This window comes from Mirounga angustirostris, unplaced genomic scaffold, assembly GCF_029215605.1.
Source record: "Mirounga angustirostris isolate CCGP_5_RB_7025 unplaced genomic scaffold, mMirAng1.0.hap1 SCAF_5, whole genome shotgun sequence".
In the NCBI taxonomy this organism is placed as follows: Eukaryota; Metazoa; Chordata; class Mammalia; order Carnivora; family Phocidae; genus Mirounga; species Mirounga angustirostris.
Window position 1 is genome coordinate 38,626,848 of NW_026991713.1, and position 23,175 is coordinate 38,650,022.

General features: G+C 35.6%; 1 protein-coding gene across 10 annotated transcripts in view; it reads left to right on the forward strand.

Annotated features, from left to right (window-relative positions):
- PPP1R12A (protein phosphatase 1 regulatory subunit 12A) overlaps positions 1 to 23,175 on the forward strand; it is a 144,444-nt gene that overhangs the window by 43,608 nt on the left and 77,661 nt on the right. For all 10 annotated transcript variants that reach the window (XM_064590843.1, XM_054506904.2, XM_054506903.2 and 7 more), the window contains exon 2: positions 3,014 to 3,144. In XM_064590843.1, coding sequence (XP_064446913.1) covers positions 3,014 to 3,144 — 131 coding nt within the window. The remainder of the gene's footprint in view (positions 1 to 3,013; positions 3,145 to 23,175) is intronic.

Genomic DNA, 23,175 nt, shown 5'->3' on the forward strand with positions numbered 1-23,175 from the left:
ATCAAGTCTTGGGGCACCAGGCTGGCTCAGTTGGTGGAGCGTGCGACTCTTGATCTTTGGGTTGTGAGGTTGAGCCCCACGTTGGGTGTAGAGACTACTTAAAAATAATGTCTTTAAAAAAAAAAGAGAATCAAGTCTTAAATTTTCTTATATAAACTGCCTATTTATTGTAAACATTTTGGACATAAAGGAAAATTTAAAGAAGAAAATAAAAATTTTTCTTGGTCTCACAACCAATGATAATGCCTGTTAACCTTCAGTATATATTCTGGTTTTTTTGTGTACATTTAAAAAAAATTTTTTTTAAAGATTTTATTTGTTTATTTGACAGAGAGAGAGACAGCGAGAGAGGGAACACAAGCAGGAGGAGTGGGAGAGGGAGAAGCAGGCTTCCTGCTGAGTAGGGAGCCTCATGTGGGGCTCAGTCCCAGGACCCCAGGATCATGACCTGAGCCGAAGGCAGATATTTAACAGCTGAGCCACCCAGGCATCCCTTGTGTACATATTTTTTTAGGAGCCACCCAGGTGCCCCTTATATACATATTTTTTTAGTAAAATTGAAATCGTATTAGGTAAACAGTCCTTACATCCTTTTTTAAAAATTTATTGTGAGCATTTCCCATATCCCTTTATAAAGAATCATTTCTTGTTTGCTTGACATTTTCTTTCATTTTTTTAAAAATGATAATCAGATTCATATTAGATGGATTTATCAAATAGAGTTTTATATTTTTTATATCAATGATAAAAGTCAGAACACTGTTAATGGAGCCTGTACGAATTAAAGCAGATTGAGTGAAAAGGGTAATAGAATTAAATCAATCTTTAAAAAAAAAAGGTATTAAATCAATATCTTTTCTCAAGGAAAATTAATGATTAAGCCTATAAGTAGATCTAATATTAATCGATGCCACTGTGAGTCATTAGCAATCTTAAATAACATTTTATAGACTGCTTTCTAATGTAATAGTATTTTGACATTTCTTCTTTTTTTGTTATTAGATAGCTTAATGGTTCTCAAATCTCTCCAGCCCTTTCTTTAACCACTGCTTCTTGAAAATGGTTCTTTTCCCAAGCAATATATACTTAAAGTCCATATGAATGTTACTTATATATTCATTTACCATCTGCCATTTGTAAGGTACTGTTCTGACACTATGGGACCTTGCCATCAGGTTGCTTATAACTTGTTCCAAGGAGAAGAATCACAGATACATAAGAATCTTAAACATATTAGGGAATTTTAGAGATATATAACCCACCAGCTTCTTTCCTCCACTTGAAAAATAAGGACATTAAGCCTCAAAAGATTAAATTACTTGTCCATCACTACAAAATTTGTGACAGAGCCAAAACTAGAGCCTAGAATTAAAAGCTATGATTCCCTGTCAGTATTTTTCCCCTTTGTACTTTGTCCATAGTGGTTTTTTTGACACTCATTTTTTTCCCTAAGAAAATGCTACCAAAAGTGTTTTCTTTTGCTTCTGTGATAGGTAAAGAAAAATTGATTTCATTCATACAACACCTTGTAAGTGCCTAGAACTTATGATATCCTGTTGCAGAGACTACAAAGAGGTGAGAAGTATGTTGATAAACTAGGACTATCTGTGGAAAACAGTGTTAAGTGTGGAAGAGGGCTTATTATTTTGGAATCTAAACATCTGTTAGAGTGCCAGCTATCATCGCCCACCTGTCGACTTATTCAAGCTGCTTAATCTCTTTGAATCTTAGCTTTCTCATTCGTTCATCCGTTTATTAAGCCCCTACCACATGCCAAGAACTGTGTAAGATGCTGCAGATACAGCAAAATTCCTGTTCTCATGAGGGTTTATGTGAGGATACTGTATATAAATCAGTAAAATAGATAAAGTACCAGTCATACTACCTGCACAAAGTAAACAAAAGTCCCTTCTTAGTTACTATAGGCTGCAGTTCTCAAACTTTTTTGTCTCAAGACTGCTTTATACTCTAAAAAATTATTGAAAGACCCCAAAGAACTTTTATTTCTGTGGTGTGTATGTATTAATACATGATAATATAGAGGTTAAAACAGGATTTAAGTATTAATTCATTTTAAAGCAGCAATACTGTACCCATGTTCCATAAATAAATAGCATTTTAAAATTAAAATAATTCATTCATTTGCTCTTAAGACTTGAATTCATCATTGACAACAAATACTGTTTTTCTTTTGAAATGACAAACTGTTCATTTTTAAGAAAATACATGCCAAAAACCCAAGTTAGACTAAGTATAGTTTCTCATTTAAGTAAAAGTTGTATTCCGTGGGAAAAGTGGCTAGTTCAGCTTGCATCTTAGTTGCACAAGTGCTTTTCCTTAGAGCAGTCATTATACTTGGAAGAAGTGTTTTATCCATACTTCCTATCTTGTTCCGCAGAATATTAAAAAGATGTGTATTCAAGGGTCAAAATTTAATAAGACTTATAGGTTTTACTACTTTGTCAAGGACATTCATAAATAAAAATAGCTTTTAAAGAAAACTATGACTGCATAGTGGCAAATATAGTGACTTAGAATTTTTTTGACCATTGCCTTGATTTGTACTAAGGCACAAGCAAGTTTTGCCACTGGTGCTTTCTGCACCCTCAAGTGCACCTGTCAACACAGTGAAAAGGGGAAATACCATCTTAGTATTATTTTGAGAATAGTTTTGCCTTGTGAATTCCTTGAAAGGATCTCTCCCCCCTCAACAGACCACATTTTGGGAACCACTGCTGTAGAGGATATTATTGGTACTTATGTAATGTCTTGATTGTTATTATAATACGTATTTATTTTTATCATAGATTGGCATAGTCTAGTCACATACAGTACTGCTGTATGTGCATCTAAGCAAGGACTCTTGCAGTTTAGTTGGTACCATTAGCCTGTTTGATGGCAGTACAGTCGAGAGAGCAGCAGACTAAAAGAGAATATTTATGTTATAAAAGCTGCTAAGTTTATTAGCGTTGATTCAGATTTTTTCTTATTTTGCTTTCTGTTTTGTTTTTAGGCTTGCATTGATGACAATGTTGATATGGTGAAGTTTCTGGTTGAAAATGGAGCAAATATTAATCAACCTGATAATGAAGGCTGGATACCACTACATGCAGCTGCTTCCTGTGGATATCTCGACATTGCAGAGTAAGGCAGTTCTGTGTTTACTTTTGTCCAAATATCCAAACACTATTTTAGATACCTGAGATTTTATAGAAATTGTTGTTACAGATAAATTAGTGAGCTCTTATATTACCTTAATTCATGAAAAGTATTCTTCCCAGGAAAAAGAATAAGCAGTTCTTGGGAATCCATATGTCAAGTCTCTCTTTGGGAGGTCATCTTCTGTCTCCCCACCCTCTTTGGCTTTTGGTACTTTGTATTAATATGAGTAATTGTACACTTCTCCATTCCTATCTCATGTAGAGCATTGTCAAATGATTCAAGGTTAATACTTAGCAGTCTAGTCTATCCTTATGTAATTGTGAGTTGTTAGGGGAAACTAACAGTAACTCAGGTTACTTTGCTATAGGGAGAATATGATACATAGTTCTGTAATTAGTCAAAACATTTATACTTAGTTATTAAGATTGTTTTCTAAAAATATGTTTTTTAGAAAATTCGATGACCTTTAATGGTAGTTTCCAGGAAAATCTGATTCTTCAAACATTTAACAAGGAAATATAGTTTCCTGACAAAATAATTTTTTCACTAAATTATTTCACTTTTTTGTTACTATGTATCAAATACCATAAACAGGTTTTATTGTCTATCTGCTCACATCAGAGTTTATCAATGGTAAATATTGAATATGGGAGTTCTACTCTGTGAATCTCTCTTAGTAAGCCTTAAATATTGTTATTTCTTCGTGTATTTCATTTTTCCCCCTGTGTGTATTGGAACTATGATACATCATATATTTTTAAAGATTTTATTTGATTGAAGAGATTGAGATTGTGTGCATGAGCAGGAGTTGGGCAGAGGGAGAGGGAGAAGCAGACTCCCCGCTGAGCAGGGATTTCAGCTTGAGGCTCAATCCCAGGACTCTGAGATCATGACCTGAGCTAAAGGCAGATGCTTAACCTACTGAGGCACCTAGATGCCCCAGTACATCATTTTAAAGGGGAGGCAGTGTTTGGTAAAATGAAAAGTACTCTGGCCTAGGAATAGAATGTCTGAGTCACTTGAGTTTTATTACTACCTGTAACACTAATTACATTTCATCTTTTCCTTTCTAGGCCTTGATTTCTTTTTCTTTTCTTTTCTTTTCTTTTTTTAAGATTTATTTATTTATTTGAGAGAGAGTGCGCTCATGAGTGTGAGAGCAGGGTGGGGGCAGCAGGAGAGGGAGAGAAAGAATCCTCAAGCACATTCCCCACTGAGCACGGAGCCCAACACAGGGCTCAATGCCAGGACCCTAAATCATGACCTGGGCCAAAATCAAGAGTTGGACACTTAACCAAGTGAGCCACTCAAGCACCCCGGGCCTTGATTTCTCTATGTATAAAATGAGGTAGTCTTTTGTCATTGCAAAACAGTAGTGGTTGTTCATAATTACAGTCGTGGTTCTCAACTTCCTTACTCCTTTCTGTTCTTTTCATCCTCAACAGAGGACTTGAATCTCTTCTTCATAGAAAAAATAGCTAATGTGCATTTATCTTTAGCTGCCCTTAAATATTTTGTACTCAGGTTCTGGAGTCAAACGATGTGAATTTTGAACGCTTCCTCAGCCACTCTCAAAGGGGTATGACCTTGGGCAAGTAGCTTAACTTGTATATGCTTCTGTTTTCTCCTCTGTAGAAGGGGAGTAGTATTTCTTAGGTTTGTTATGAGAGTTAACTGAGTGATCCATCAGAGTACCTGGCACATAGTAAATACTCAATATATATTAACTTTTGACCATTATCTTGTTTAACTTCTCTTGGGAAATGAAAACTCAACCTTTTTCTTCAAATGTTTAATCCCTGTGTTTCCTTTTTTTAATTTATGCTTCTGAGTTCGAAAAGACAGTAATAATTACACTGAATAATTTCTTCCACTTGATTGATAACCCATTGTGTATGTTGGAATGATTTTAGCTGCAGTACCAGTATCAAATTTAAAATGACCTAAAAAGTAAGGGTCCTTGTTTTACAGTATATAATCTTAGTTTAGAGGAAGAGCATTCAAGTTTATGGAACTGCTCCAAGGGCCTGGGATCTCTCAGTTTTTTTCTTCTGCCTTTCCCAAATATGAACTTTATTCTTAGCCTTGTCCCCTCCTGGTCACAGGATGATTGCTGCAACTCCTCAGTTGTGTTTTTACATATGTACATCCGAGAGCAAAATAAAAAGTGAAGTGGGGAATGGAAAGTATCTTCTCCATATCCTATGCATGTCAGAGAGGGGAACTTTTCCCAGAGAGTCCTCTGAGTGCATCACATTTCCCCTTCAGGGATTTCCGTTGGCCTGGGCTTGGTCACTTGCCCATGTCTACCTTGGGAAAAGCAAGTCCTTGGCATATTCATTGTTTTACATGTCAGTAAATAGGTATGAGGAAGGGTAAGCAGTCTGATGCAGGTGTTAATATTTTCAGTAGAATAACTACAATTTTTCTTTTTTTTTTTTAGAGGGTAGGCTATGGAACAAAGTGCTTCATAGGACTTAACACAAACAAAAGTGACCTGGTTTGGCCAAGGTTGAGTAGAGTTTTGCTGATCTAACTACCTTTCTTTAGGCAGTTTGAATTTCTGTCTGTGGTATAACCTAAGTATTTAAATTCATAGTGTCTTTGAACAAAATTAAAATTGGAAGAATGATGACTTTTTCTTTTTTGCTCTTTTCTGCTTTTTTTTAAGTAATGGGAATGTTTATAAAAGACAGTTTAACTCTGATGTATATTGACTGGGTTATTAAGGTGATGATAGTCCAAAACCATTCCAAATACATGATTATTTTTATCAGCATTAGCTCTTTCACCAGCTAATCTCACTAATGAGAGAAATTAATGAAACCCTAGTTTTCTTTGGTCTAGAAAAGTATAGCATGGTGGCTTAAGACACAGGGTGAAGATATCCCCCAAGTCAGAGTGTTTATAGGGTAAAAGAAGGCCCTGTTAATAATGATGTAGAAATAATATTTATAAACCAGGAACAACCTAGGAAAATTGGGTCACTCTGCTAAGTGAAGTATTTGGAGTTAAATTTGTTATAAATCCTGGTTCTGCCATTCACTAATTTTTTGCCCTTGGCCAAGCTACTTCGCCTCAATGATTAATACTATTTATACAGTAGGAATGATCTGGCTTCTTCCTACCTCTTATTTCTCTTACCGCTTTCCATATTTTTCATTCTCTCAAAACTGGACTACTTTTAATTCTCCAGATTTTTACTGCTGGTTCATATTAATGAGTTTTTGCGTATATTGGTTCATTTGCCTTATTTCTTTACTTGACCAGCTCCTGCCAAACTCTCAAATGCAATTACATAAGGGTCACTTTTTCCAGAAATATTTCTGATATTCCTGGCTAATTCTTCATCATCATCATCATCTCTACAACATATCAGATGTTCACATGCTTTGATAGGAACTCCATTATGCACAGAATAGTTCTAATTCATCCCTATTGAAATGAGAGATGAAACAAACAATGAAACACACATAGTTTACTCTGAAGTTTTGGGGATGATTTGGATACAGTGACTTCTAAATTTTTCATCCCTAAGGGCACCTGGCTGGCCCAGTCAGTGGAACAAGCAGCTTTTGACCTCAGGGTTGTGAGTTTGAGCTCCAAGGAGATTACCTTAAAAATAAAATCTTACCAAAAAAATTAATAAATTTTTACCTCTGTTGGACATAGTAGAACAGAGAACGTGAGATTACAGTTTAGTTTCTAGACATTAACAATTTCACATCTGGTTTGTAGCCTAGCAGAAGCCAAGTGAATAGATGGATGATGGCTCTTCATATTATGGCTCAATTAATTTACCTTTTCACCAAATAATTACTCTCAACCTCCCTGCTTTGAATAAGGTAGAAGTCTTAGGAAAAACTAAAAATAGAGATTGTTTAATAATGCCCCTTCTCCAGAGTGGATTAGAGGAACAGTAAAGGAGGTTTGTGGGGAGTATGATGTTAACTCAGCATATGCATTGTTTTACTAAATACTGATGGGTCAGGTATTGAAATGTATGCACTAACATCATTCTCTTCCTTCGGTATGCGGAATTGTGTCTGTATGTAATTCGTATGTTGAAGCTCTAACCCCCAGAACCTTGGATCGTGATTGTGTAGATGCAGCCCTTAAAGAGATAATTAAGTTAAAATCAGGCCCTTAGGATAGGCCCTAATTCACTCTTACTGGTTTCCTTATAAGAAAAGGAAATTTGGACGTGTATCATATGATCTCCCTGATATGAGGAATTCTTAATCTGAGGAAACAAACTGAGGGTTGCTGGAGTGGTGGGGGGGGGTGGGAGGGATGGGGTGGCTGGGTGATAGACATTGGGGAGGATATGTGCTATGGTGAGTGCTATGCATTATGTAAGACTGTTGAATCACAGACCTGTACCTCTGAAACAAATAATACATCATATATATTAAAAAAAGAGGAAGATAGTAGGAAGGGAAAAAAGAAGGTGGGGAAATTGGAGGGGGAGATGAACCATGAGAGACTATGGACTCTGAGAACAAACTGAGGGTTCTGGGGTGGGGTGGGGGATGGGTTAGCCTGGTGATGGGTATTAAAGAGGGCACGTACTGAATGGAGCACTGGATGTTATATGCAAACAATGGATCATGGAACACTACATCAAAAACTAATGATATAATATATGGTGATTAACATAAAATTTTTTTAAAAATAAAATTAAAAGTTAAAAAAAAAAGGAAATTTGGATGCAAAAAGAGACACCTAGTTCGTGCACACAGAAAAGACCCCCGGAAGCTATGCTGTGAAAAAGGTAGCCATCTGTGACCAAAAAGAGAACCCTTGGAAGAAACCCTTTAAACCTGCCAACACCTTGATCTTAGACTTCAAGCCTCTAAAACTATGAGAAAATAAACTTCTATTGCTTAAGTCACTTAGTCTGTGGTATTTTTTTTAATGCTATTTTGTTATGGTAGCACTAGTACACTAATATAGGCAGTATAAAATTCTTACTGTCGTATCAAGGTATTCTTCCCTAAAAATTATAGTGTCATCATTGGGTTGTGGTTTAAAAGTAAAATTGAATAGTATGGCTTTGGACATATTAGAATAAGGCAGTTACAGAGCCCAAAAAACTGTGTATTTAATTTAGTGCTCCGATATATAAGTTCATTTAAACTTAGCTCTCTAACCATAAAGTATAAATTATATATTGAAATTATTATGTACAGGGGTGCCTGGGTGGCTCAGTTGGTGAAGCATCCAGATCTTTATTTCGGCCCAGGTCATGATCTCAGGGTCATGAAGTCGAGCCCCATGTCAGGCTCCTTGCTCAGCCTGGAGTCCTCTTGAGATTTTTCTCTCCCTCTCTGACTGACCCTCCCCCTGCTCGTGTGCTCTGTCTTTTTCTAAAATAAATAAAATCTTTTTAAAACACTAAATTATTATGCACAAAGCATTGAAAACCAAGTCCTCTGACTGAAGAAATAAATGAAAACATAGGAGCTATACAGTGGCAGCATTTTAATTTTATCATTCTTTTTCATTTATTAACTGGAATATTGTTGTAAAAGAAACTTCCTCATATTTCTTTAGTCACTCCTGATACAAGTTTTATAGAAAAGAGAGGATATAGTCTTTTTTTCTTTTCCTCTGTATACTGATTTTTAAAATAATGAGTTGGTTCACTAGTTACCTTCAAAGAGGACTAATAGGTTTTTTGAGGGATAAGCAACTTCAGGAGCTCTTGCATTTAAATATACTTAATGTGCTTAATATATTGCTGTTACTGTCTTTATTGATTAGTAAATTATACGTCTTTGGTTATCAAGAGTCTCTTCACGTTGGCTTCTAAGACCTTGGGATATGAACTAATTAAGTGATCTTTAAACCTTCCTTGGTATCTAGTATTACAAGATGTTCCAGACTCTTTTTTTTTTTTTCCCCCTGCCCTGGGTCTGGAATTGCCATTTCTCCAGTGAGCCCTGTTCCTTATAATGGGTGTTAGAAGTGCTCATTGCTACTGAGTTGGTCATTGTTTCAAATTCATATTTGGCACCGAGGTGTTTTCCTTTACCCTTATCTCGTATCAATATTTCCTTTCTCCCTTTATTTCATTGCCAGGAATTGTAATGTTAAAATAACACATGGTTACTAATTTGCTTCATTATATATTACACATACATTAGACTACTTATAACAACAATACCACTAACAATAACAATATGATTACTGAAAGCAGTTTGAAGTTTTGTGTGGGGGCATTTCTTTTAGTCTTTAAGGTATCCCACTTCAGATATACCATCAAATTACTGTGTATTGAAAGCATTTGAAATAGTTTTTTTCTGTGTGGTTATGCCACCAACTAGATATACTATTAGGTTCATTGTTTAATTTTATTTATTTTTTAGAGTTTGCTTTTTTAAATTTTGTTTTATAATTTACAGAAAATACTGAGTTCTAATGGCAGTCCCTTCTGTCCTTTTTCCTTCTACACTATTTTGAAATTTTTTATTTTATCCCAGTTTGTTTTTTAATACAAGTATCACTGAAAATATTTTCCCTTGTAGGTAAATGATAAAATACCATACCATATACATATTTCTTCACTTGCTTTTTTCACTCAACAGTCTATTCTGGAGATCATTATATAGTGGGATATATAGAGCTATTTCTCATTGTTCTATTTAGGTTTTAGTACTCCATTGAATAGTATGTCATTGTGGTTTATTCAGCCTGTCCTTGGTTGACCAAAGAATGCTGTCTATTTGAATAACTCTAGTTTTAGCCTTGGAATTGTCTTTTCATTTTTGCAAATAATAGGAATTTTTATGTTTATGTGAAAAAATTTTGTATTTGAATAATAAAACTTAAACAATTTGTTTCATTGTTTTGGTTATTGATGTGATTATTATTCTGATATCTTTTTATATTTTAATTTCATCACCACTTTTCTTTTTTAGGTTTCTACTGCAGATGTTTAGGAGTGCCTTTTTTTTTTTTTTTTTTTTTTTAAGATTTTATTCATTTACTTGAGAGAGAAAGAGAAACTACATGTGTGAACAGGGGAAGGGGCACAGTGTGGGAGGGAAAAGAAGAAGGAAAGAATCCCAAGAAGACTCAATGCTGAGCAGGGCCCATGGGCTTGATCCCATGACCCTGAGGTTATGACTGAGCCAAAATCAAGAGTTGTAAGATCAACCAACTGAGCCCCTGAGGCACTCCTAGGAGTGCTTTTATCTTGAGTAGCTTTGGTGTTTGCCACAAAATTTTTCAATAGTAGAGAAAATTAGCCCTGTATAAAGCTAGCATTATGTAGTGTACATAGGATGGAATAGTGATTAATGTGTACGTTTAATGCATTTTTCTTTGTGTTTGGAGTTATTTCAAAGCCACTACTATTGAAGACCTTATATCATTATAAAATGCTAGTAGGGGGGACCTGGCTGGCTCCTTCAGTTAAGTATCTGCCTTCGGCTCAGGGTCCTGGGATGGAGCCCTGCAATAGAGTTCCCTGCTCAGCAGGGAGTCTGCTTCTCCCTCTCCCTCTGCCCCCACCCCACCCCCGGCCCCGGCTTGTGCTCTCTCTCGCTAACTCTCTCAAATAAATAAAATCTTTTAAAAAAATGCTAGTAGGATTACATTCAGTGACATTTTCATGGTCTTATTTACAACGTGGAAAAAGTTTCATGAGCTTTGTCATTGATCATTAAAGAATCAGCTATTTAAGGATATGATAACTTTTAAATATTTGTGGTGGCTTATTTATGGCTTGGCTTTTCTTCCTCATTATAGCTTTATTCCATAAACATCCAGTATAATCCTCAAGATTTCTCTTGGCTTTCCCTTCAAAATATATCCAGTATCTGACTATTTTCATCACCTCTTTAATTTCTTCCTGATCCTGGACACTGTTGTTTTTCACTGGAATTATTATAGTTGCAACAATTCTAATTATAACCATGCTCTTCCCACTTCCCCCCATCTGTTTTCCACACAGCAGCCAGGATGATCCATTTAAAATATTACAAGTGGGATAACATCACATTTTTATTCAAATCCTTCCAGTGGATTCATAATGCATTTCAGAGTAAAAGCCAGAATTGCTATTAACTTTAGGCAGATTGGCAGCTTCTCTAAACCTCTGTTTCCTCATCTCCCTATTCTATAAGATTATTTTGAAGATTAGATAATGTATATAAGACACTTGGCACAATACACAGCATATTTAGTATTTAGTAAATGTTAGCTAAGTTGATATTATTCAGAATAACTGTATTAGGTCATTACTTTTAGTGAAAAATAGCTAAGCTCTTGGTTCTCCTGATTATAAAGAAAATTGTCATCTGGTGTGATGGGAGGAGCAGAGGATAGTAAAGTAGTCATATGTGTACCTACTTTGATATGTGGATGTTTGAGCTTCAAGAAAAGTTGGCAAATCCATGAATTTTGCTTTTATTTACATATTTCTTATCAGGAATGAATCTTTATTCGTCTAAAGCAGACTGTGTATTTTGATTAGGAATCTCAGAAGGCAAAACTAAGTCTAGGATCCTAGGCAAATATTAAAATTTTATATAAGAGATACTTATATCTTACTATAATAATAATAATGAGATGTGTTTGCTTAAAACTATAAAGATCATTTTCTCTTATACATTCTTACTGCTTTTTTAAAGAACACTATGGGAATGTTCACTGTTACTTCTATTTTACACTCAGAACTGAACCTTCATTCTCAGGACTTAAATTCTGATGTTCTTTTTGTTATATCACAAATATCTCCTACAGTAACGTTAGGCATTGTGAGATATAATAATGGCTACAACTCCGTTCCTAATCTCAAACTTACAGATACATGTGAAGTTAGTTACATAGAATAAATAGAAAGAAATGTACAAGGAACACTGAAGTGATTGGTTTTGATTAGGCCAGAGAACGATCCTAGAGGAGATGACATTAACTGTTATCTTAAACAGTGAGCAGGGTTTATGCCTGTGAGAGTTGGGAGCTATCTGAACAAAGTCATGTTATGCATGAATGAGAAATAATATATGGTAAAGCTCTTTTAACTGGCCTCCACTGTATTAAATAACATTTGCTTTGTTAAAATATAATGACTGATCCCCATAAAGTTGTTAAAACTGAACATTGCAGCACATAGGCTACTTCTACTAAGCATACTCACTTCTGTTTCACCGATTGATTTATAAGCCTACCAAAAATTATTGTGTTATTGAACTTGTTATTATTTAATTAGATAGTCCAAAACTGATGAAATGTGTACAAAAAAGAAAATTACTATTGTAACAAAGTTAAATACTTTGAAAGACTTGATAAAGGCAAGGCCTTAAAAATATAATTGCTGATGTGGTGCCCGGGTGGCTCAGTCAGTTGAGTGTCCAACTCTTGATTTAGTCTCAGGTCATGATCTCAGGGTTGTGAGATTGAGCCCTGCATGGGGCTCCACTCTCAGAAGGGAGTCTGCTTGATATTCTCTCTCTCCTCTCCCTCTGTCCCTTCCCCTGCTTGCACTCACTCTCTCTAAAATAAATAATCATATATATATATAATTGCTATTTAAGTAGATGTGGTTGTGATAAGTGAAAGGTTGAAAGTAAAAGACCTAGAGGGATTGTGTACTCTGCTCTCCTGTTGACTTCAAGTTTTTGCTTCATTTTAATGACACTTGGAAGTCTTAGGGAATGCATTATGAGTGTGGTTTATGCAAGAAAGGTAGCATAGGTTTAAGTCATTGGAGACATTCTCTAGTATCTTCAATGTTGAAATAATTATCTTACTTATATTTAATTATTTTCATATATATATTATGTTTTATGATTCCCTATTTTTATCAGCTTTTCTGGTTAACCAAGCAAATACTGGTTCTGATTCCATTGGATAAAAGTAGTTTTTTGGAGCTGTAGTGTTTTTTTTGTTTTGTTTTGTTTTAAGATTTTATTTATTTATTTGACAGAGACACAGCGAGAGAGGGAACACAAGCAAGGGGAGTGGGAGAGGGAGAAGCAGGCTTCCCGCGGAGCAGGGAGCCCTATGTGGAGCTCGATCCCAGGACCCTGGGACCATGACCTGAGCTGAAGGCAGACGCCTAATGCCTGAGCCACCCACGTGCCCCAGGAGCTGTAGTTTTTAAGGAAGAAGAGCATTAGTGGTATATGGAGAGTAACAGATCCAGTTAGGAAAATGAACTGAGTCTACAGCATAGAGGAATTTGTATGCCTTGCTAAGTTTGACCTTTATGGTGATTCATTTTTAGGGACGTGACGATCCTCATTCTGTATTTTAGGAAGACTATTTTTCACAGGTTAGTATTGTTGGACAAGAGAGCTAGGGCAGTGGCAGTGAAATTGAAGTGGGGCAGATCTGAGAGAAGTTGGAAAATAGAATTGATAAGGCTTGGTTGTGATTCACTGGATCTAGGTAGTGAGGTAGGAGGAAAAATCAAAGGTGGTGATAATGCCTGATAATAGCTAATGTTCATTGAGTGTTTAATATGTGTTAGTCACTACTCTCAGTCCTTTATATAATTTCAGTCATCCTAACAATCACATGAAAATATGTTGCTACCACCACCCCACAGGCCTATATGCACAGTTACAAACCCCAAAAACTTGGAAAAATGACAAACTAATTGTAAATTTGGGTGTAGGCTCATTTAGCAGCAAACCATGGCCTAAACTGATACGAGGCTATTTATAGTCTTTCTTTTTTTTTTTTTTTTTTTTTTTTAAAGATTTTATTTATTTATTTGACAGAGAGAGACACAGCGAGAGAGGGAACACAAGCAGGGGAAGTGGGAGAGGGAGAAGCAGGCTCCCCGCCGAGCAGGGAGCCCGATGCGGGACTTGATCCAGGGACTCCCGGATCATGACCTGAGCCGAAGGCAGTCGCTTAACCAACTGAGCCACCCAGGCGCCCTATTTATAGTCTTTCTTGATCCCATTTACTGTATCTTTATTTTTTGCAGAAATATTAATGTGTTTGGTTATAAAGTGCTGCCTCAGATTCAGTGGGGGTTTTACATAATCTGCAATGTTATCTTTCTGAAATATGAAAAATTTTGAAGTTTGGGTTTGGGTGAGTGATGGTAGACCTGTATGATAATTATTCTTTTATAGATGAGGAAACTTGAGTCAGGGAGTAATCACACCCAGTAAGTGGCAGAACTGGGTTATGAACCTAGTCAGTCCTAACTTTTCAAGTCTGTACCTTAAACCAGTACACTGTTCTGCCTCCTTGTCTAACCTTTGCAATTAGCAAAATGATGCCTTTAAACTTATTAAGAGACCTAAAGAGCAAGACCAGGGGGAAGCAGAGAAGAGACCATAGTGGAATGTGGTTTTAAATACGCCTACTTGAGGGTCCTGGGTAGCTCAATCAGTTAAGCGTCTACCTTTGGCTCAGGTCATGAAACCCCGGGGTCCTGGGATTGAACCCTGCATTGGGCTCCCGGCTCAGCAGGGAGCCTGCTTCCCCTTCTCCTTCTCCCCCGCTGCTTGTGCTCTCTCGCTCTATCTGAAATAAATAAATAAAATCTTTCAAAAAAAAAAATAGGCCCTATTTGAGATGTTAATGGAAATGGTGCTGTAGGAAGCCAGGAATATATTGGGTGTGTTCGTAAGGCATATATTGGATTTCATGAAGTTTATCATGCCCTTGTTGTAACACAGTGTCATTATTTTGTATATCAACTTAAAAAAGGTTAAGAAAATGAAACTGTGATACTGTGTGTGTGTTTGTGTGTGTGTTTAATCACCAAATTTTTTCACACAGTATTATTTTCTGTGCAATTTAGAGTGTCATTGATGCAACATTACTAAAGAATGTTCTCTTATTGCCTTTGGAATTTTATTTTAAGGCATTGGTATGCATTCTACAAGTTTTGATTTTGATGCTTTCTTGATCTTACCAGAAAGTATTGACAAAAAGTTTCAGACGACATCCAGGAAGACATTTTAAGTTCAACAAATAAGGTACCAACAATGCACATAAGTTGACTGAAGGGAAAACAGTATAAATAGCTGTGACCGAGGTCACATGAGGACAGATAATCACAACCATGTTGTGTTTGCCATCTGGCCAATAGCCATTGTAAGGCATCATGGATTGTAACATTCATTGATTGTAGAAGATTTCCATGATTTTAAAATGTGAGGGAGATGTACATTTTAGAATTGTTGCATAATGAGTAGGATTTTTGCCTCTTGGAATTGAAAGTTGCAGTAATAAAGTAAGACAGTAGTGCATATAATTGATTTTAATAAACAAATACGCCTTTTCAGGAGTTAGTGCATCATCAAAGAAGTATAGAGTCACTGTTCTGGGGAGTAATTGAGAGAAACAGGAAATGCTAAAGACAGAACCTTGAGGATTTCCTATATTTAAAAGGTGGCTTTACAAAGAGAATAGAGGAATTTAAATACTTTCCCACATTTTGAGTTTGTCTGTCTGTTTGGTTTTTTTTTTACAAATGATAATCCAGGTTCCTAGACAACTGGAAAATAGACTCCAGTTTCACAAATAGATTCATTTCTCTCACAAGTATTAGCCTGGTCTTTGCTATTGGCATAATTAATTATATCTGTGACATAATTGTGGAACTGTGATGTCAGAAATTAAGCAAAGTATTTGGCAAGGTATCAGGACTAACAGTTGGACTAACAACATGATTTATATATGAAGATAATACTTTTGCCTTTAGAGTCTTGACAAATTAAAAAAAAATTAAGGTTAAAATTGCTAATGTTCTACACATTGAAATTTGACAATTAAAAAAGAATTTCTGCTTCTGGGAAGATAGAGTAGACGTGGTTTTCCCTATTCTTCCTGCTAAGAACTACTAAAAACCCTGAATCTTATATATATAACATAAGATTCTGAGAGGTAGAAAGAGGGCATGATGGCTAGGCATCATAAGACCCACAGGAGTGAGTTTCCTAGCTTTTCTTTTTTGCCTCATAGTATCTTTGTGAAAACAATGATAATCCAAAAAGCACAAATGGGCACACCAAAAAAAGAAAAAGTCCCAACAAAAGCCTAATCTTTTTAGCCAAGTACTGGGAGAGGGGCACCCTAGCAAGACAGAAAACTTAAAAATAATAATAACCACTCTATTTAACCAGGCAAAGTCCACAGGAAAAAAACCTTAGTCTCACCCATGCCCTCACCAGCGAAGACTGTAGGGAGTGTAGACCTCCACTCTTCCCAGGCTATATTGAGGTGCACCAACAGTCCTGCCCTGATGTCAGATTAGACCAGAGGTAGCCAAGACTTTAATCCCCATCAAATGGTTAACTAGCCCCCCCCCCCCCCAGTAGATACTAACCAACTCCTGCTCCTCTTCCCTTGAGTATGTCAGAAGAGGCCTGGTGGGGAGTGAATACTTCCACCACCACCTACCACTAAAGATGCCTACCTCCCTCCCCTTATTGTCAGTGGAGGCCACATGGGAAGTAGTAATGAAGCACTCATACCCTTCTCATTCAGGGAGATATCAGTGAAGTCTTGATGGTAAGCTAGAAGTAACAAGGAGCCATCACCCCATCTCTGGTGTCAGAGACTTCTGTCCCCACCTTGTGGTAATGAAGTGGCACCTCCACAGCTTCCTCTGCTACAGCAGAGCCAAACAAAGCCCGCTAACTTGGAAGGTTTAAGCAAGATCTAGAGTCCTTTAACATAATACTCAAAAGTGTCTAGATTTCAATTAAAAATCAATTGTCATACCAAGGAAATTCCCAAATTGAATGAAAGAAGACAACCAGTAGAGACCAACATGGAACTGACACATACTACTCTTAAAATTATCTGACAGATGATAGAGCAGCTATCATAAACATGTTTCAACAAGCAATTACATGAGCATGCTTGAAACAAATGAAAAAATTAAGTCTCAGCAAAAAGAAAGTCTGCAAAGAAATAGAAGATATTAAGAAGAATCAAATGAGAATGACCTGAAAAATCTAATAACCAAAATAAAAATGGGTAGACTTGAGTAGAATGGAGGGGATAGAAGAAAGAATTAGTCAACTGAAAAATAGATCAATGGAAATTACCAAATCTTAGCAACAGAGAGGAAATAGACTAAAATAAAATGAGTAGACCCTCAGAGACTTGTGGGGCTATAACAAAGAGCTAACATTTGTACCATTAGAGTCCCAGAAAAGAAGAGGAAGACATGGCTGGAGAAGTATTTAATGAAATGATAGGTGGTTGGCAAATGATACCAACCTACAGATTCAAAAAGCCTAGCAAATTCCAAACAGGATAAAACAAAGCCCTCCACACCAAGACATCTCATATACAAACCTCTGAAAACTAAAGACAAAAGTCTTGAAAGCAGTGAGAAAGAAACTGTATTTTAAGGAGGGAAATTTGAATGACAACAGATTTCTCATTAGAAACCATAGAGACCAGAAGAAAGGGGCATAACGTTTATCAAGTGCTGAATGAAGAACTGCTGTTTCTAATAAAACTTTTCAAAGGTTCCACATCAGAGCTGTTGTTTGGATTCTTACAGCTGTTTTCAACTATTCTTCATCATGGTATAGAACTTCAAGAATGAAATAGCAAAGTGCGTTTCTGCTGAAGATGCATAAGGTTGTTTATACTTATTTTAAGATTTTTGTTGCTCAGAGACTACCAAAAGAAAATAGCATATATTTCTTAATAGTGTAATGTTCTACTTACCCATCTTTGAAAAGTTCAGGTAGTTCATAATTCTGTGTCGTTATATGGCTTTGAGGAACTCATTTTGATTTTCAAGGAACAACTATTCCAGTGGTATTCTTGTGACTTTCTGATTAAAAAAAATTATTGTAAAATCACATAATACTAAATTTATCATTTTAACCATTTTTAAGTGTGTAGAGTGGTGGTGTCAAATATATTCACATTGTTGTGCAGATCTCTAGAATTTTTCATCTTGTAATACTGAAACTCTATGCGCTAAACACTAATTTCCCCTCTCCTCTACCCTCAGCCGTTGGTAACCAGCTTTCTATTTTTACTGTTTCTATGATTTTGATACCTTTAGATACTTCATATGAGTGCAATCATAAAGTATTTGTCCTTTTGTAACTATCATATATTGCTTAGCACAGTGACCTTGAGGTTCATCTGTGTGACAGAATTTCCTTTTTTAAAGCTGTACTGACTTTCTAGTTTTTAAAGATTCATGTATTGAGTACATGAAAGTTCGTGTATTGGTTATAATGACTTCTTGATACTAGTTTTATTACAGTGAATTAAAAAAGTCAGTATACGTTAAATTTGGACACTAAATATATTCAGCTCTTGCTGATGGAATTTCTTCTTCCTTGTCTCTTTGATCATTGTGTCCTCATTAGCTTCTACTTTAAAGACAATTTTAATTAAAGGATCAAATTTTTTAAGTGAAAACTATTTCCCTTTCTCATAATCTCTTCTATGGATTGGTTTTTGACAAAACTCATAATCCAAGACAATAGAGACTGTCAAAATTTGTCTTCCAAATTCAATTAACATTGAATAATTCTGCAAATTTATCTAATATACCATCCAAGTTGCAACCAATAACTTGGTTAAGAACTTTACACCTTTTGTCAGATTTTTAAATTAGGACATGTGCAAATAATTTTGTAAAAGTCCATTTGGATCATGTCTTGATTTTGAGGTCAGTTAATTTATCCAAAATTATTTCTTGATTCAGGGTGCTAGATAATTATAAATCTCAATAAACCTAGTGGTTTAACATTTTTCACTTCTACAATTTATAAAGAATTTCATCATTTATAGGCATCTCCTATGTTGGCCTCATTTGTATCACTTGAAATCATTAACCATTGTTAAGGCGATAAAACCCTGCTATAAACAACAACTCTAAAGCATACAAAAAAAAAAGTACTCATCTGAGAAACAGCCCAATCTTCTGACTTTCCACTTGGGATATTCTATGTGAAATCTTTGCTTTTTTCTTTCCAAGAAATCTTAAAATAAATGTTTCCTAATTAGCAGTCACATGAGCTGCTTATAATATCCTAGCTTTTTTTGTTCTGAAGGAAATATAGCCATCTGTTTTCAGTATCTGGAGGACCCCGCAGAGTCAATTTCTGGTATTCCAGATAGTCTGTACTATTTTATTTCACATTATCTTAAACATTGCTTTTTAAATGTGATGATTTTGCATGATGGGATAAAAGGTAGAATTTTATTTTTAGGCATTAACTTATTGAAATTTCACATAGCCCTGTAATTTTCCTGTAGACTGGGCTTCCAGTGTTCTAATGAATGTCACACAGCTGTCAAGAGGCAGAGTTGAGAGCCTAACTCAAAGTCTACAGAAGTCAGACATTTGCTTTTTTTCACACAACCAATCTTTGAATGTTTTTTTGAGATTATTCATTGTAGCTAAGAATTAATGCCATGGGACTTTATTTCTTTATTTTTATGTATCTTTGTAAAAAATTTATATTTGCAAATGGTAGTCCTGGAGTGCAGGCGATTTTTGTGAATTATATGAGTACATACATATACCTTAACTTTTGGCTCAGGAATTGCTCCAGGCTCTGTTTCCTGCCAGTAGTTTTGGAACTTTACTCTTGTTAGTTTCTCTTAACATCCTTCCTGTTTATAAAAATTTTGGATTGTCTGTATTTGGCTTTGACCTGGTATTTCCTTGAGACTCTGCTTCCCATGTAGTTCCCCCTGCTGCAAGCACTGGAGCTACTCTGAAGTACTCCTTTTATTCTCAGTCTTTATATCCTATGAGTGATTTCTACCTAAGGAAAATAGAAGTGGTTTCATATAAATAGGGCTAATTGGTTGATATTTTGCATAGCAGATTATTTTACATACTCTCTTGGAGCATAGCACAGTTTATTATGCTACTTATATCTTTTTTTTCTGTTTTGCTCCAGACTCATTTATTTATTTGTAGTATGTAAATGTTCTCATTTAGTTTTATATTACATTTTTTAAAACTCTGAAACAGAAAAAGTTGCCTCAATTCAAGCATGACTTCTTTTTGTAGAAGTCCCATGAAGATCATAAAAATGAAATACTACCTTATATAGGGAGAAATGTTTACAATGTATTATTAAGTGTGGTGTAAAAGCATCAGGCTGCAGAATGGTATGGTAGCCATTTTTGTGTTCTGACACACATATACAAAATAAACTTTCTACAGAAAATTTGGGTAACAAAAAATTCCCCCCAATAAAACTACTCATAAAAATCCCTTCTAATTACCACTTAGAGATAATAGATAATCACTGTTAACTTTATAGTGTATATTCTTTTATTCTCCATGTATGTGTCTGTAAAAGTTACATCTCCACATAGATACATGTAATAGGATGGTAAAAGCCTTCTTAAAGCAAAAGATTGACAGACCTGCCTTTATACAACCTTTAAACTTAGTAAGATACAAAATACTTTAAGAAAAGTTTTTTGTGTCTGTTTTTGTTTTTTAAAGATTTATTTATTTATTTGAGGGGGGTAGAGGGAGAGAAAGTCTTAAGCAGACTGCACTGAGCACCGAGTCCGATGTGGAGCTCGATCCCATGACCCTGAGATCACAACCCAAGCCAAAACCAAGAGTCGGCCACTTAACCCATTGTACCACCCAGGCGCCCTGAAAAGTTTTTTTTTCTTTTTTTTTAATGCAGTTACAGCGTGAAGAAATATTTGTTACATAGCTGTTAGTCAGATGTAGGAAATAACTTCATTTTCTCTATATCATTCATTAGTACCACCATTCATCTATCACATCATACAAGTCAAGAACTTCAATTTATCCTGGACACCTTCCTCACCCTCACTTCTCATATCCAACTGATCTCCCAGTGTCCTCTTGGGTATCTTTGGAATTCATCCATTTCTTCCATAAAATTCAAGCTTACGACATAATTTTTTTTTTTTTTTTTACTACGGCAGTAGCTCCTTAACTGATCTTCCCCCTTTCATTCTATTTTCCGTACTGCACAAAGTGATCTTTTTGAAACATATTCCTGATCATATAACATCTTGGAAAATAGACACCGTGTGTGTGTGTGTGTGTGTGTGTGTGTGTAAGACAGATACACATAGAGATTGATCAGTTCTTTCAGGAAAATGAACCAGGCCCTTGTAGGCCATACATACTTACTGTCACAGGGTATATGGTACCTTTTGTTCTCTCTTACCTGAAACACACTTTCCTTCCATTGTCTTTATTAGTACCTACATATTCTTCAGAGAATCCTTTCCTGACCTAACTGAATTAGATTATCCTATTATTCACTCGTAGAGACCCCAAAATTCTCTGTCATAAGACTTACCAAATTTTACAATAATCTAACTCTTTTACTAGACTGTAAGCTCTTGCAGGGAAATGTCTGTGTTTGTTTTGCTTACCATTGTATTCCTGGCATATAACATAGTACTAGGTACATATTAGATACCTGTCTTAGCTTTGACTGGGATAATAAAATACCATAAACTGAGTGACTTAAACAATAGGCATTTGTTTCTCATAGTTCTGGACACTCAGGAATTAAAGGACCAAGGTGCTGGCCAATTCTGTGTCTGGTGAGGGCCCTTTTCCTGACTTGCAGATAGCTGCCATCTTGCTGTGCCCCTTATGGCAGAAAGACAGTGAGCTCTAGTCTCTTCTTCTTCTGTAAGAACAGTAATCCCGTCATGGGTGCATCACCCTCATGATTTCATCTAAGCCTAATTATTTACCAAAAGTCCCACCCCCTAATACCCATCACATTGGAGGTTAGGATTTCAACATGAAATTTGGGGGTACAAACATGCAGTCCATAAAAACATTCCCTAAGTATTTGTTAAATTAATGAACACATTCGAAGTACCAGCAAAAGATGTAAATAAGTTCACAAGAGGAGAAAATACAAATGCCAGTAAACATATCCAAATATTTTCAACCTCTTGTGTGATCAGGAAATAAAGTTTTATCCCCATGATGTTGGGAAAATTTTTAAAGATTGATAATGTCAATTGTCCATTTAAGAACATGTCCATTAGAAGGATAGTATGAAATAAAAGTATGATTCAGCCATACTGTGGAATATCTTTCAACTATTATAATGCATTGCATTCCTGTACATTGAAAACAATCTCATTAATTTTTGTTTCACAACAAGAACCTCAAAAGTGACTGTGTACATATGTTTATATACACACAAAGAAATTCATAGCAAAGTTACTAGGAAGATATTGTTCGTAATGTTTATCTCTGGGGAGGGAGCATAATAGTAGAAGGAGAGGTATAAAGGTGTTCTTGTTTTTTTCTTTTTTTTAAACTGGACATTTTTACTATTTTTATAATGAGAATATTTTTGTGTAGTCCATAAAAATATATAAATAAGAGTTAAGTTGGTTAGGGACATAGAGGAAAAAAGCCCATTCTTTACATATACAAAAGTAAAATCAGGAATGCCAAAGGAGCATGGGTTAGTTCTGGCACTATAAGCATAGTTCTGTATTGTTGGGGCCTAAAGTGTGATACAAGACAGAAGAGAAATGAGGCTGAAAAAGAAGACAAAACCAGCTCATTGAGGGCCATGTATGTTTTCTCTTAGAATGGTACAACCATGCAAAGATTTTTAAGTGGGAAATTGACTCCAGTCATTTTAAATGGGAGATTCTGGGAGATGTATAGTTGATGCAGTGAAAGAGATTCCTAACCTTTTTGTATCTGGATCACTTCGTCAGGTTTGATGAAGCATGTGGATACTTTCTCAGGATTGTATTTTGGATATATAAAATAAAATACAAAGTACACCAAAAACCAGTTCTATTAGGTTTCATTTTCAGAACATTAGAAAAACACATTTATGGTATAGTTATATATGTGCTTCTTTAGTAACACATTAAAGAGACCTAAAGGTTCATTTAACAATTACTTTAATTTCAAAACAGTGATGATCATAAATAGTATTTTAAGATATCTGCATCAGTTCAATGACCTTCTGACTTTAGTTCCATCAACCCCAGGTTAAGAACTATTGCATATGGGGCACCTGGGTGGCTCAGTCAGTTGAGCGTCTGACT